Source organism: Dermacentor silvarum, chromosome 1, assembly GCF_013339745.2.
Source record: "Dermacentor silvarum isolate Dsil-2018 chromosome 1, BIME_Dsil_1.4, whole genome shotgun sequence".
Taxonomy (NCBI): Eukaryota; Metazoa; Arthropoda; class Arachnida; order Ixodida; family Ixodidae; genus Dermacentor; species Dermacentor silvarum.
The window spans coordinates 36,724,249-36,736,688 of NC_051154.1; the positions used below are offsets into that span (position 1 = coordinate 36,724,249).

General features: G+C 49.3%; 1 protein-coding gene across 1 annotated transcript; it reads left to right on the plus strand.

Annotated features, from left to right (window-relative positions):
- Positions 1 to 735: 735 nt before the first annotated feature.
- Positions 736 to 3,302, plus strand: LOC125945119 (uncharacterized). The gene has a single exon (XM_049666692.1). It carries the CDS (start codon positions 787 to 789, stop codon positions 3,085 to 3,087), a length of 2,301 nt encoding a protein of 766 aa, XP_049522649.1. The 5' UTR covers positions 736 to 786; the 3' UTR covers positions 3,088 to 3,302.
- The last annotated feature ends 9,138 nt before the right edge of the window (positions 3,303 to 12,440 follow it).

Genomic DNA, 12,440 nt, shown 5'->3' on the forward strand with positions numbered 1-12,440 from the left:
CTACAATGCACCGAAGTTCGTCACTTATCCGGTCCTACAATGACCGAAATGATAAAGAGTGGCGTGAAGACATCTCGCGCCCAAGGCGAAAACGGCAAAAGACCGGCTCTTCAAGAGCTGCCACACCTGAGAGGCATTCGCCGCTCTTTAAGGACAAGGCTTCGCAAACGACAGACACAAAGGCAGAAAAGAAAGTGGCACGAGTAACGGCAAAAGACCGTAAGGGAGAGACATACACTGAAGTCAGCTTTTCTACTGAGGAAAGCAGCGATATGCAAAAGTTCACATACGCACGCAAGGAAAAATCCAGCGTTTCAAGAATCAAGCGCACCCGAGATGACTATAGTGACAGCAGTGGTTCTTACGGAAAGGGAGAATCTCGACGCAATTCACTCTGGCCTCGACTTTCTTCAGTGAAGATTACCACGCGACCATCTGCCCGCGTCCAAGTTTTCAACAAAGGCTCGAAGCGGTTTTCAGCTCGTGCGCCTGCGTCAAGCAAGGTTTCAAACCTGCCTTCCTTCGACTAAGGCAACTACAAGATCATCGACCCGGGCAGCGACAACAATAAGTTCTAGCTCAAACGCGTCATCGTTGCTTCAGAGAAGACGTAGCCGGTCTGCGAATCCGACATCCCGGTGCAGTTACTACGAAAATGCAAGGACATCTCGCTCGGTATCGCCGCTGCAAAGCGTGCGGCAGTCGCGTTGCACCTGGCAGCAGCACAACGAGTCGACGCGACGCAAGCAATCATGCAGTACTGTTCTGCAAGTGCACACCGCTAAAATGCCAACCGACCAGCTGGCACAAATTTGCCCACGGCACTTACGCGAGTTTCACCGCGTGGCCCTGGAGCCACACCTGTTGGAAGGGCAGGAGAAGAGCCGGATGCAAAGCCAGAACTGGGATCAACCGGCGCAGTGGTTTGACAAAACGAACAGCGCCCGTGCTCGCAATGCCACTCCACAGCACGACGGCAAGCAAGAGGATATGAAACTATGGAAAGACCAGATATACTTATGTTATCAACAGAACAACGACACCGGACAAGGGGACCTCCCAGCGGCAATGACTTCGAGACTGGCTGAAGCGCCCGACCGTCAAGCTGCCGCAGTAGTGAATCGGCCATTGTTTGTGCCTGAGCACATGGCTGCGCCGGGACCACTCGAAGCTGTCGAAGTGAGAACACCTTCGGAAGCTGCGAAACCGGCTGCCGTCAAAGTCAATGAGAACAGCGAACCAGAACAGGAGATATCTGGAACAACCAGTTCCAATATAACGTCTCGTACTACCGGAAAGTCGAGCTACGGAACACCTGCACAGAGCATTCCTTCCTACTCTTCATTCAAGTCCAGAGAGCCCCGCCTAAAGCGCCTTCATGATCCTCAGCTGCGTCGAAGTCGGACAGACGCTGTCGTCTACTTCCTCTTGTTGCTGGCCGCCCTGTTTTGTCTCTTGGCTGTTGTGGATCTTTTTGCAGGCAAGGACACAAGTAGTGGATTTGAGGTCACCACTAAGAAAAATGTTTCTACGGCAATAACTACACGCAAGTATGCATCTGTACTGCAACATTCTCATCGAGGTGTTTCCCCCTGTCACGATTTCTACAGTTCTGCATGTTTCAAGCCAACATCACGAGTTGCAACAGACGTAGCTGTGGTTAGAAGACTGGAGAAGACTCTACTACAGCAACATGATTCTCCACTCAGACCACTGTGGGAGGAGTGCGTGAACGCTTCGTCACGACCAGACGCCTGGGCACAATTTCGGCAGCTTTTGACGACAGTCTCTCTCGAAGGCTGGCCCTTCAGCAGGACCGCTCCAGCAAGGCCGCCGGCAGCAGTGTGGGAAGCCGCGGCGCTCTTACTGCGGCTCCTCGGTCTGCCAGCTTTCGCGTCGCTTTCTATACGAGACCACCCGAACCACCAGGGCAAGTTCATTGTAGCCCTGGAGCCACCCCAGCTGCTCATCAATGCAAGCGCGGCCGCTCACAACTGGAGTGTTCTCTGGCACACGCGAGCAGCGGGCTCGGTTCTGTCTGCCTTTGGTCTTGACGAGTCTGGCGCCGCGAGTGACGTCACTGCCCTGGAGCGCCGGCTTGCCGTGTTGGCGGAACCACCGCCTACCGAGACGTCGGGCTTAGTCGACAACATGGCAGTGCTTTTCCGGTTCCGGCACTTTGTGGCGCAAGCACTTAACCGCCTCGTGCACGTGTCGGACTCGACTGAGCTCTGGCTGCGTCATCCATCTTTCGTGCAGGGACTTCTACGCCTGCTGGACGAGTCTTCTCCTCAAATACCACTGAACTACCTCGGCTTCCGGCTTCTGGTGCGCGTGGCGCCTTTCCTGCCAGCGGCGCCGGGAGGTGTCGGCTCACTGCTGGCACTGCACCTGGCACACGGCCGACCGCTCGAGCTGGACACGGCGCATGCCTGCCTGCGGCTGACAGCGCAAGCCCAGCCGCACCTAGCCCTGCTGGCCGTGTACAAGGGAGGACGCGAGCTCTACGACCGGCTGCACCGGCTCGATTTCGCCGGCCGACTGCGGGCTGCAGTCGAAGCGCGCCTACAGCAGTCCACGGGCCTGTTGGACGCGGCAACGCGCACCCAAGCCCTGCGGCGGCTGCGGCGGCTCCACGTGCGCGCCTTCTTCCCGAGCTGGGTGCGTGCCCCACCCAGTGAGCAGCCACTGTCGAGTCACGGCCTCGCAGCCTTCGTCGAGGCAAGCTCGCGCATGACTGCACTGCGCCAGGGCGTGCGCCCCGAGGCGCGCTGGATGGGCTCGCCACTGGATGGCCACTGCTCCCGGGGCTCGCGCAGCCTTTACGTGCCGGCGTCGCTCGCCGAACCATCTCTCGCAAGGCTCAGCGCCCGCGCCAGCGCCTGCCTCATGCGGGCACTGCTCTTGGACACTCCCCCGTCGCTGTTCCAGCGCTGCTTCCCATCAGCAGAGGTGTTCATCGATGCGGCCGCCCTGCCAGTAGCCTGGGAGCTGTTTCAGGCGACGCAGTGGAAGACGTCTCGGCAACAACTCGGCTGCCGACCTCTTCTTCACTCATTTCTCAGCCGACCTGTGCCAGTGGCGTAGCCGGGTCATTCTTCCCTTGAGCAGTTCGTCTGAATTCCGAAGCACATTTAACTGCAGCGGGGACGATGCAATGGCTAAGCTCCGCGCATGCGCGGTATGGGGTTCGTGAACCCGGGTAGCCAAGTGTCGCCATTGCACATCCGTGTTTCTTGACCACTGCCACTCGGAAGAGGTTTTTTTTTTGTTGTTGTTGATGGGAGATGTGTTGTCCTCTGTTATTACAAGTGCTTTGTTAAACAACTGTGCCTCTGTTTTCTTCGCGCACTCCGTGCACTGCAAGCCCCGGCTTCCTTGGTGGCTTTGCATCGATTTATAAGCGATGGTGTTTTACATACCGTAGCGGCCAGTCGCGCGGCAACTTTGCGTGTATTCGCGAGCTTCTTTCACGCTCGGAAAAACACTTTTATGAAGCACGTCTTGAGCAACAGAAAGCTGTATCGGGAGTTTCATGTTGCTGTCCAATTTTTTCATTGTCACTTTTCATCTAATTATAATATTTGAGAAGATTATTAATTAATCTAATTATGTAATTAAGCTGAATGCAAAAAATATGAGTATCTTCAAGCGACGGCAAACAATATTACATTGGTTCTGTCCAGCTACGCGACATTTAGATATCTTTAAATCGTGGTGCATGACATTTGGGACACCCTGTATAAAAGGAAGTAGTTCTTCGAGTCCGGTGTTTAATAAATTGAAAGAAGTGCATGCGCACGTAACAAAGGAACAACAAACATTTGATTTCGACGGTAAATGAATGTACGCGTGTTTGTAGTCATAGGCTACCTACGCTCTCTCTCTCCCTTTTCCGTTCAACCTTACAGAGAAAATGTATAAATTGAGCCCTGGGTGCTTGCAATCGCACTCTTGATGAAGGCCGGCCCCCGGTCGAAATTAAATGTTCGTTTTTTTACGTGCGCCTGCACTTTCAATATATATATATATATATATATATATATATATATATATATGTGTGTGTGTGTGTGTGTGTGTGTGTGTGTGTGTGTGTGTGTGTGTGTGTGTGTGTGTGTGTGTGTGGCCGTTATTATCAAGGTGGGATAACTCTAGTAACTATAACAGCGTAACGGTGCACGAAGTATCATTTTCTGAAATCATGTTCAAAGTTAGTCAAAATTGTGTTCTGTTCGAGAAATTTAATACTGCAATCTTAAAATAATGTGGTAAATTAGCTAGCACAGCCTACCCCACTCAACCACTATACGCTATACGCTTAATCTGCACACACATCGCGTTGCCTACCCATCGCAGATTTAGCGGGCTCGTTCGGTGCACTAAACTTCCGGCCACTGAAGACGCATTAAAGTGGAAATGACGTTTCGAAGGTGAAGACTCGCACCGGATTTTCTCAGTCAAAGCCTTCGACGGAGACAAGCCCTCTTGTCACAAACGTTGACGCTGGAATGATGTCCCGATATCCTTTCCGATGTATACTGCTATATTTACTTTAAAAGGAAAAAAAAAAAAAATGCGCTACAAAGCACTGTGCGGAGGCGTCCTAATTAGGTCGCTGTTCTGAATGGTTTCTTGAAACCTCGTTTACAACGAACGCCACGCGAGCATCGGCGGTTGGTCCGCTGCTCGAACAGCCGATCGTTGCAGCCGCGCTGCCCGGCGCATGACAGCGGGCGCACGTGCCCTGAGTCTCGTCAGTGGCAGCGTGGACAGCCCGCGTTCTGCGAAAGCCAACAACCGACAAAGCCGGGAAAGCGCAGATTTCTTGCAGATAGCATTGTCAGAGCAGCGGAGTAGTAAAAAGAGGTACTGCGCGACAGGAGTCCGCAGTGCGAGCCGACACTCTCTCGCGTTTGTCCCGTCTGGGTGTTCGTATCTTGAATGCCCGTTACGCAACGTGCGGCCCTCAGTAATGGGCGTCTCGATACAGCATTCAGCCTCGCTTGCTTGATTAGAGATGTTCCCGCCCGCCCCTCATACACTCTGCGGTAATTGTTATACGATGCAGTATTCGAGTCCTTCTGATCGGCATCAGGCTTCGCTGTTCGATTGCGGAAGGCTGTCGAGTCATTGCGCAAGATCAGTGATGCACTCGGCTTCCAGTGCACTCATCTGGCAATTGTGAGATCCAGTTTCTATTTCTGGTTATTGTGGCCGCGCTTTTCTTTCCCGTGGGAATTCGATTGAGGTATATATACACGAAGGTGCCGGCGTATCCGATAACGTTGACCTGCGCCAAAGCTCCAAATTTGCCGTATCTTCTACGCCGAAACAGATTAGGGAAATTATTGTTGAGAAAGTTTGGAATCCTGCAAATCTGTTTCGAGACCCGTGCTGCGTGATATGCGACTTATTGCTCGAATGCGACCTCCGTAAGAGCGTGCGTGATTCAAAACTTTGCACCGATGCAACGACCGCATTACCGATATGCAATAACCGAGGCTTTGCGCATAGGCATCTCCATAAGGTCGGCATCGTGTATGAGGTTTTCACTTGTCAAACATCTGTCTCTTTCTCTGCGGAAAATGCGCGCGATTTCCGTTAACAAGAGTGCAATGCATGTGCAATTGTGAAACTTGCAGTGTTGTATTGCGCCATTTGTCCGGCATTCACATATTTACATTTTATTTGCCGGTGGCTAACTTAACTGAATTTTCACAATTTCTTCAAGGATTTGCACCGCCAAGCTCTGCGTTAACTGCTGTGGCTTTCCTCTGCTCAGCATTCTTCTTTCTGGTGTTGTTTTACGCGCCAAAACTAGTTCTGATTATCAGGCGCGCCGTAGTGGAGGGCTCCGGATTAATTTTGACCACCTGGGGTTCTTTAACGTGCACTGCAACGCAAGCACACGGGCGTTTTTGCATTTCACTTCCATCGAAATGCGGTCGCCGCGGTCGGGATTCGATCCCGCGACCTCGTGCTCAGCAGCGCAACGCCTTAGCTGACTGTGGCACCGCGGCGGATGCTCTGCTCAGCATAAGGCCGTGGTTTTGATAACCACGGGCTAGCCCACCGCATTTTATTGGGGGCGGAGAGCAAAATGCTATATATAGTGTACTAAGAAACTTATCCGCAGCTCTCCGCAGAAAGCGTATCTGATAGTGGCGCCGATCAATCAATCAATCAATCAATCAATCAATCAATCAATCAATCAATCAATCAATCAATCAATCAATCAATCAATCAGGCTTCGTTGTACGCTTAATAAATAACGAAGTTTGGAACGAAGTGCAGTTGATCAAGAGCTCAACATGTCTCTGCCTGCAGTACCGTCAGTTCAAGTCATTGCCATTAACAGCCCCGCGAAATTTAAGCTGACTACGACTGCCGCGAGCGCAGCCTACCGCCGATGTGGGGTTCCCTCCTGCACACCAGAAGGCCCGGGCAGCTGGACAATCAGGACGGCCTGCCCTTATTTCTCCTTTCAGTTAAGTCTTGTTCCTTTTCGCGTAATTGGCCAGTTCGCACGTAGCGGACATGCCCCTATTGCACGCTTTCCAAATGAGGCCTGCTAAACTAACGCATATAGTACGTAACTCTCAGAAACCAGCCGCGCGGCAAGCGCGCGCCGCTCGACAACGTCAAGAATGCCGCCAAATGAAACGGTTTGGCGGGCTAGGCAGTGAGGCGCGAACAACCGCGGCAGTTGATCGGGTGCTCGCGGCGGCGCCGCAGTTGTGTCGCGCTGCCCGCGAGCGGCAGCAGCGCACCTTGCCTCCGAATGACTGACAGTCGACGATTGAGAGGCCCCGTCGAAGAGTGGCAGTCGTACGCGTCGAGTGGGCACCCGGCTGCTGCCCTCGTCTCGAGGAAGTCCGTCGATCCAGGCCAAGCCAGCGGGAATGCCGCCACCCCTTTGAGGCGGCGGCTACCGCGCCTCGTGCATTCTTCTTCATCAAGTCTGGCTCCCGTAATCAGATTCCTGGGCGGCGCGTCAAAAGCGACGCGGAATGCAAGGGGCACAACGAGTGCACGGCAAACGGTGCGGCGCGCGCGCGCCGCACGTGTGGACGTGTATGCACAAGGTTGAACGACCGCCGAAGGGCGGAGACGGTCGAAGTGGGCCCACCGAAGTCGGGAACACTCGTGCCCTGCCCAGGGCTCGCTGAAACATGCTGACTCGAGTGTAATCGAACACGTCCTGGATGGATGGTGCTCGCTGCTTCCTGTGTGCATTAGCGATGGACCAGGAGACTCACAGTGTGCATATTTGCGTTCCCGTCGGAGACGTCTGTCACTTGTCGATACTTATTGCACAGCATCGTCACGCGGCTTAGATGGTTCGTTGTGCTTGCCGGAGTTTGGCTTTCGTGCTCATTAATTAATTTGAGTCATGCAGCAGCGATACGAGGATCCTCAGATGGACGAAAACTGAGACAGGCCTGCAACTTCATCGGTCTCGTGAATTACCGAAGCGCTCAAATAGGACTCTGGATCCAAGCGGAGCGAGAAGGTTGCCGTCCAAGGTTTGCTACAGCGCTTAAAAAAAAAGCAAAAAAAAAAAAAAAGGAAAATAAACAGCTTAGACGAAAACGATGCTGTGACTATGTTATCACTGTCAATACTTCATTGTTCGTAAACGTGCTTCCTTAGTTAATTATCTACAACCACCCAGCTTTTTTATACATATCAGCGCCTGACGAGGCCTCATTAAAGTGCATGCGTGTCATAGACTCACAGCGTCTATAGGCGGCTCCATTCACTGCGACCATGCACGTATGCCCCCCGAAAGGCGCTGACGCTCTAATATATAGTATTAAAGGTGCTGATTAAATAAACTAAAAGGTAAATAAAAAAAAACAATTGGGTGACTTTTCGGCGTGTCATCCGTTGACCTTAAAGGACAAAAACACGTAAACACATGCACGCATTACCACTGTGCAAGTATAGAGTGAATTGAGCGAGGGGGAGATTGAATGAATATATTTATTCGAAGGGCTAGGTGCTTAGGCCCGCTTCGGGAAGGAGCATTAGCGAGGAGGGTACTGTACATCTCACGGTGGTGCATTGCACGAGGACCTGCGCAGCGTAGACCTTTCAGTAGCGTGTTGCTGTTGACGGGTGTATAGTAGAACTCATTTGCTTGCGTCGTTCTTGGGTACATTATTACTTTTCTCGTCGGGTTCGACCCGTGGCTACGCAGTGAAATAGAAAAATTGTGGAGCAAGAGGGGGGACCGTTATCGAGGTGGGTGCCGGGTGATCACTCCTATTGTTGCATCCTGCCGCCAGTTTCTGGCACAGAGAGAGACAGAGAGAGAGAATAAACTTTATGCAAAAGAGCACTCAGGCGAAAGTGTGTTAGTGCTCACAGAGTCTGTGCGGATGCTGAACCTTCTTTTACGCCTTGTGGGCACATCTTACTGGCCCATTGTATGGCAGCCAAAATTGCTTCGACTTCCCGCTTTGTGTAAGTTTTTTCGCCGTGATAATATACTAGTGTTATTACTAAAGCATATTACCAGCATGGTAGTATATATATATATATATATATATATATATATATATATATATCTTTGTTTCATTCCTGTTGACCTTATAAGAAGCCGGCCAATGCGTCCAGTGTGTCGTCCTGCCGCCGCCACTGTCGTTGAACGGTCAGCCTATGGCGAGCGCCGGCGCGATCTCCTCTCTCCTAGCAGTATCTCAAATTCTCAATTCAATTGTTGAAGGTGGTAGGTTTTGTTGCACACCGCTTCTGATTTCATACGTGTGGTTGTGTAGAAAGGCTTTAATTGTTTTCAAGCCGAATTCTGGGGCAAGCTAAATCTGCGTGCGCTTCCAAGAGTGCCATGGTGTCTAACAGCATCAAACGCTCCCTTGAGATACACCTGTTAGTATTTGTGGCCTCTTGTAGGCTGCTTATTGGCAATTCTGCGGAGGAGGTGAGAGAGAATGAACTTTCATAACGAATACGGCTCAGTGGCCTAATCGGGAGGGGTTAATAAATAAGGAAGGCGTCGAAAAAAATAAAAAAAAAAGGGACCCTTGATTAGTTGTCTTCGGCCAACGCGGCACACAACAAAAAGGAGGAATTGGCTGGGATTTTGCCGGGGGCAGCTGTAAATTATTTCTTACCGACTGACAGCCGTTGTACATACAGCATGTACAGCAGCACAGGGTACCGGGTCGTTCGCAAAGCATATGCACACGATATGCAACCGTGGGATACGTTTCCAACAGAACTGCTGGACAGCGTTTCTTTAGTAACATGGGGTGCCCCAGTATCATGTACCAAGGTAAAAAAAAGAAATAATGAAATTAATTGCATGTTTTTAACAGCCGACTGAAAAAAACAAAAAAACTCTAGTTTACTTGTCTTCTCCATTGTTAACTAGTTCGTAATGAGGAAATAACTATTTTTTATTTGCTATATTTACGGCAAATACGTCAGTGCAAGCTTTTAGCACTTATTAGGAAACTACTTTTACGTGACAGATTTCTTTTTCTTTTTTTTTTTGCGTATTTCAAAGAAAGCCCGCCCGGCTTCCCGTTCGCGTGTCAGTAGCTGTGAAACACGCTGTGAACGAGCTCTACTCGTCCAATGGCCAGTTTCGCTCGCAAACATGACATCCCGCCTTTGTTCGAGATATATAGAAGCTACATTCGCGTCCTCCTTCTTTGGGTTAGCCTTACGCGCCAAATAGATAGCCCGCGCTGAGCTTTTTTTTTTTTTTATCGCTTGGCTTTCGCACGTTGCTTATTACGTCATCGTCACAAACAGCGTGTCAGAAAGCAGCACTGCTGTGGTGCGCAAGCCGTTAGCCTTAACGTCTCTGTTATTGTTTTATGTCATTTCTCACGTTTGATAGATTTTTTTCTTAGGCGCGATAAATAAGAGCCGATAAGAAAGAACGCGTCGCAAGAAACTGAAATGCGCCTTTTCGACTGTGCTCTAAAATGCATTACGTATTCGCCGTAAGTGCAAGAATTAAGAAGTCGATTAAAGTATTCGTTGCCAATCAGAAGATTAAGTATAACACGAAAATATTGAGTCTTCAGAAGCTACTAACATTCCGTTGTATCAAGCCGAAAAAAAAAGAAGAAGAAGAAAAAAACGTTCTTAATTCGCTTTTTTTTTTTTTCCAGATCATGGTGCACGATAACCCGTACACTGTGTATACGTACAAGCAAGAGACGCAACAGTTGTTAGAAGTTATTAAAGGCAAAAAGTGTACTGTTAATGCTCTACCTCTCCTGCGGAAGATAGACGAGATGGAGAAAGAACATAATAATAGAACCAATGAAAACAAACGAACGAACAACGCAGAATGATGCTGAAAAAGTGAAAAACCAACGGTCTCATGCTAAATAACAATAGTTTGAAAAAAATTTTGTGTAAAGAGCTTACAGAGGATCCAGCGCAGATGTAAAAGGTGAAACTATCTTTGCAGAGAGTGTCATCAGTATAAAGGGAGATTTTCATCCCTGTACGATTGTAATTTATCAGTTAAGTAATTTAAGCTAGATTTATAAACAACCTGTGTACGTGCTACAGAAGAGAAAATACGTGTACGAATGCAAAGGTTGTAGGGCTGGGCCCCTTGCACTATACGTTGGCATTCCTTCCAATTACGCTACATCATCCCCCCCCCCCCCCCCCCCCCCCTTTTCATTGTATTTATTACAATGAGCAAAACTGGTGAATATATAGGAAGTATATACTGTATGCCGAGCACCAGTTGTTCAAATCCAATGACAGGAAAACGACCAGTCCATAAATAGAAAATTAACATCATGCCATGCAGCACTAATCATTATGCCATGCAGCACTAAATCATCGCACTAAAAGCTAAACAGGAGGTAAAGCTGAACACCTAATCAAAGCTTGATCCAATCAGTCTGACTACCATGTTGATCACAAGTGTATGTCAAAGCGCATAATCACCTTACTGAATTGCACCTTTTAAGAAAAGATTGTTTCTGCTTTTCGGTCTTGCATACTAATTTCCCATCTCTGGGTAAAAGCATGTCAAAGGGTACGTCGTCACACGGTGCAAGCAAGTATTGGATAGCGTGAAAAGTTACATCAAACTCTTTCCGGAAACTTTTATGGAGAAAATCCCAGAATAAAATGGCATTATTACAGCTAATAAAACGATGTTAATAAAACAGTTAAACAGGGCGCCACAGAAACATTGACGAAACGCGAGCGCTAAAAGCAGCAACAGGCATCCGTGGGGATTCTGACTGCACGCGAACGCGGATGAACAAGAACATATATGAGGAGGGTATTGATTTTTCTCAAGATTCATGATTGTTTTCAAAATCATTTTAATGCTTGCAATTTTGCGTTCCCTGAGAAAGCCATATGTGTTTTACTTCACTATTGTCTGTTTCGATATAACCAGTGCGTTTTCATTATTATTTGAGCTACTTCCACTTTGTGTTTCTCTTTAGCTTTCGTCATTTAGTTCGCACTTACCGTGGGCTCCTTAGCCAATTACCGGTAGTGGGTAAGTGCCATTATTTGCGGAGAAAGCAAGCAAGCAACAAGTGTAATTTCTTCGCCCTATACAACTCTGTTTCTCGAAAACAGCAATCACTCCAATAAAGTCTTGCAAGATGCCCCTCGCTGTCGCATGACCGCAGCGTGTCGCCTGTCTCGATGCTCTCGGCAGCTCCTGCGAGTGCACAGGTGCCAACACGAAGTTTTACTCTGCTGTTGCCTGCTACTGATTCGTGTGCTACTGTCAGCGTTTATTAAACGATATGAAGATGTTATGAAATGACTGTACTCGGTTTACTTACAGTGTCTTTACTATAGTCATCTCCTAGCTGCCGTAGATGACAGTCAACAGGAAGTCGATGAAACCTGCCCGAGTTTTTAAAACTTCCTTTTAATCAAGAACTCGTGGTTGAAAGTATCAATACAAAAGAGGCCGAAAACGGCAGTTGATGCAGAATTCAAAAGGGCCGAATGTTGAAGTTATAGAAATAGACGTAATCAATGTGGACGTTTAGAAAACAACACGTTTTGACAAGGCAACAATAGTACGCTCGGGTTTCTTATATTTCCGCGTAGGTACTGTAGGTATATTGGCAAAGTTAGCTTTCGCACTGGAACGAAGCTTTTGCACTGCAGCACCGTGCAAGCATACGAGTGCACGCTATTTTCATTTATTGCTCGTTTTACTACTGGGCCTCTGGAGTTCGAGCTGCTGGCGCCGCATGCAAACGCCGTGGATGACGACGAAGCGCTCGAGCCCTGGAGCCAGCACCGGCAACGTATCGCCATTGTTGCCGGGGCCACGTAACCGGGCACGAGCAGCCTGGGCTCGGAGCTCGTGATCACCGCTGCACGCGAAGTAGAATGCTGCGCCCTACCCCAGATACCACGGTCCTTCAGCGCTAACCGTCGCCCCGTTAAGCTCCTCGGAG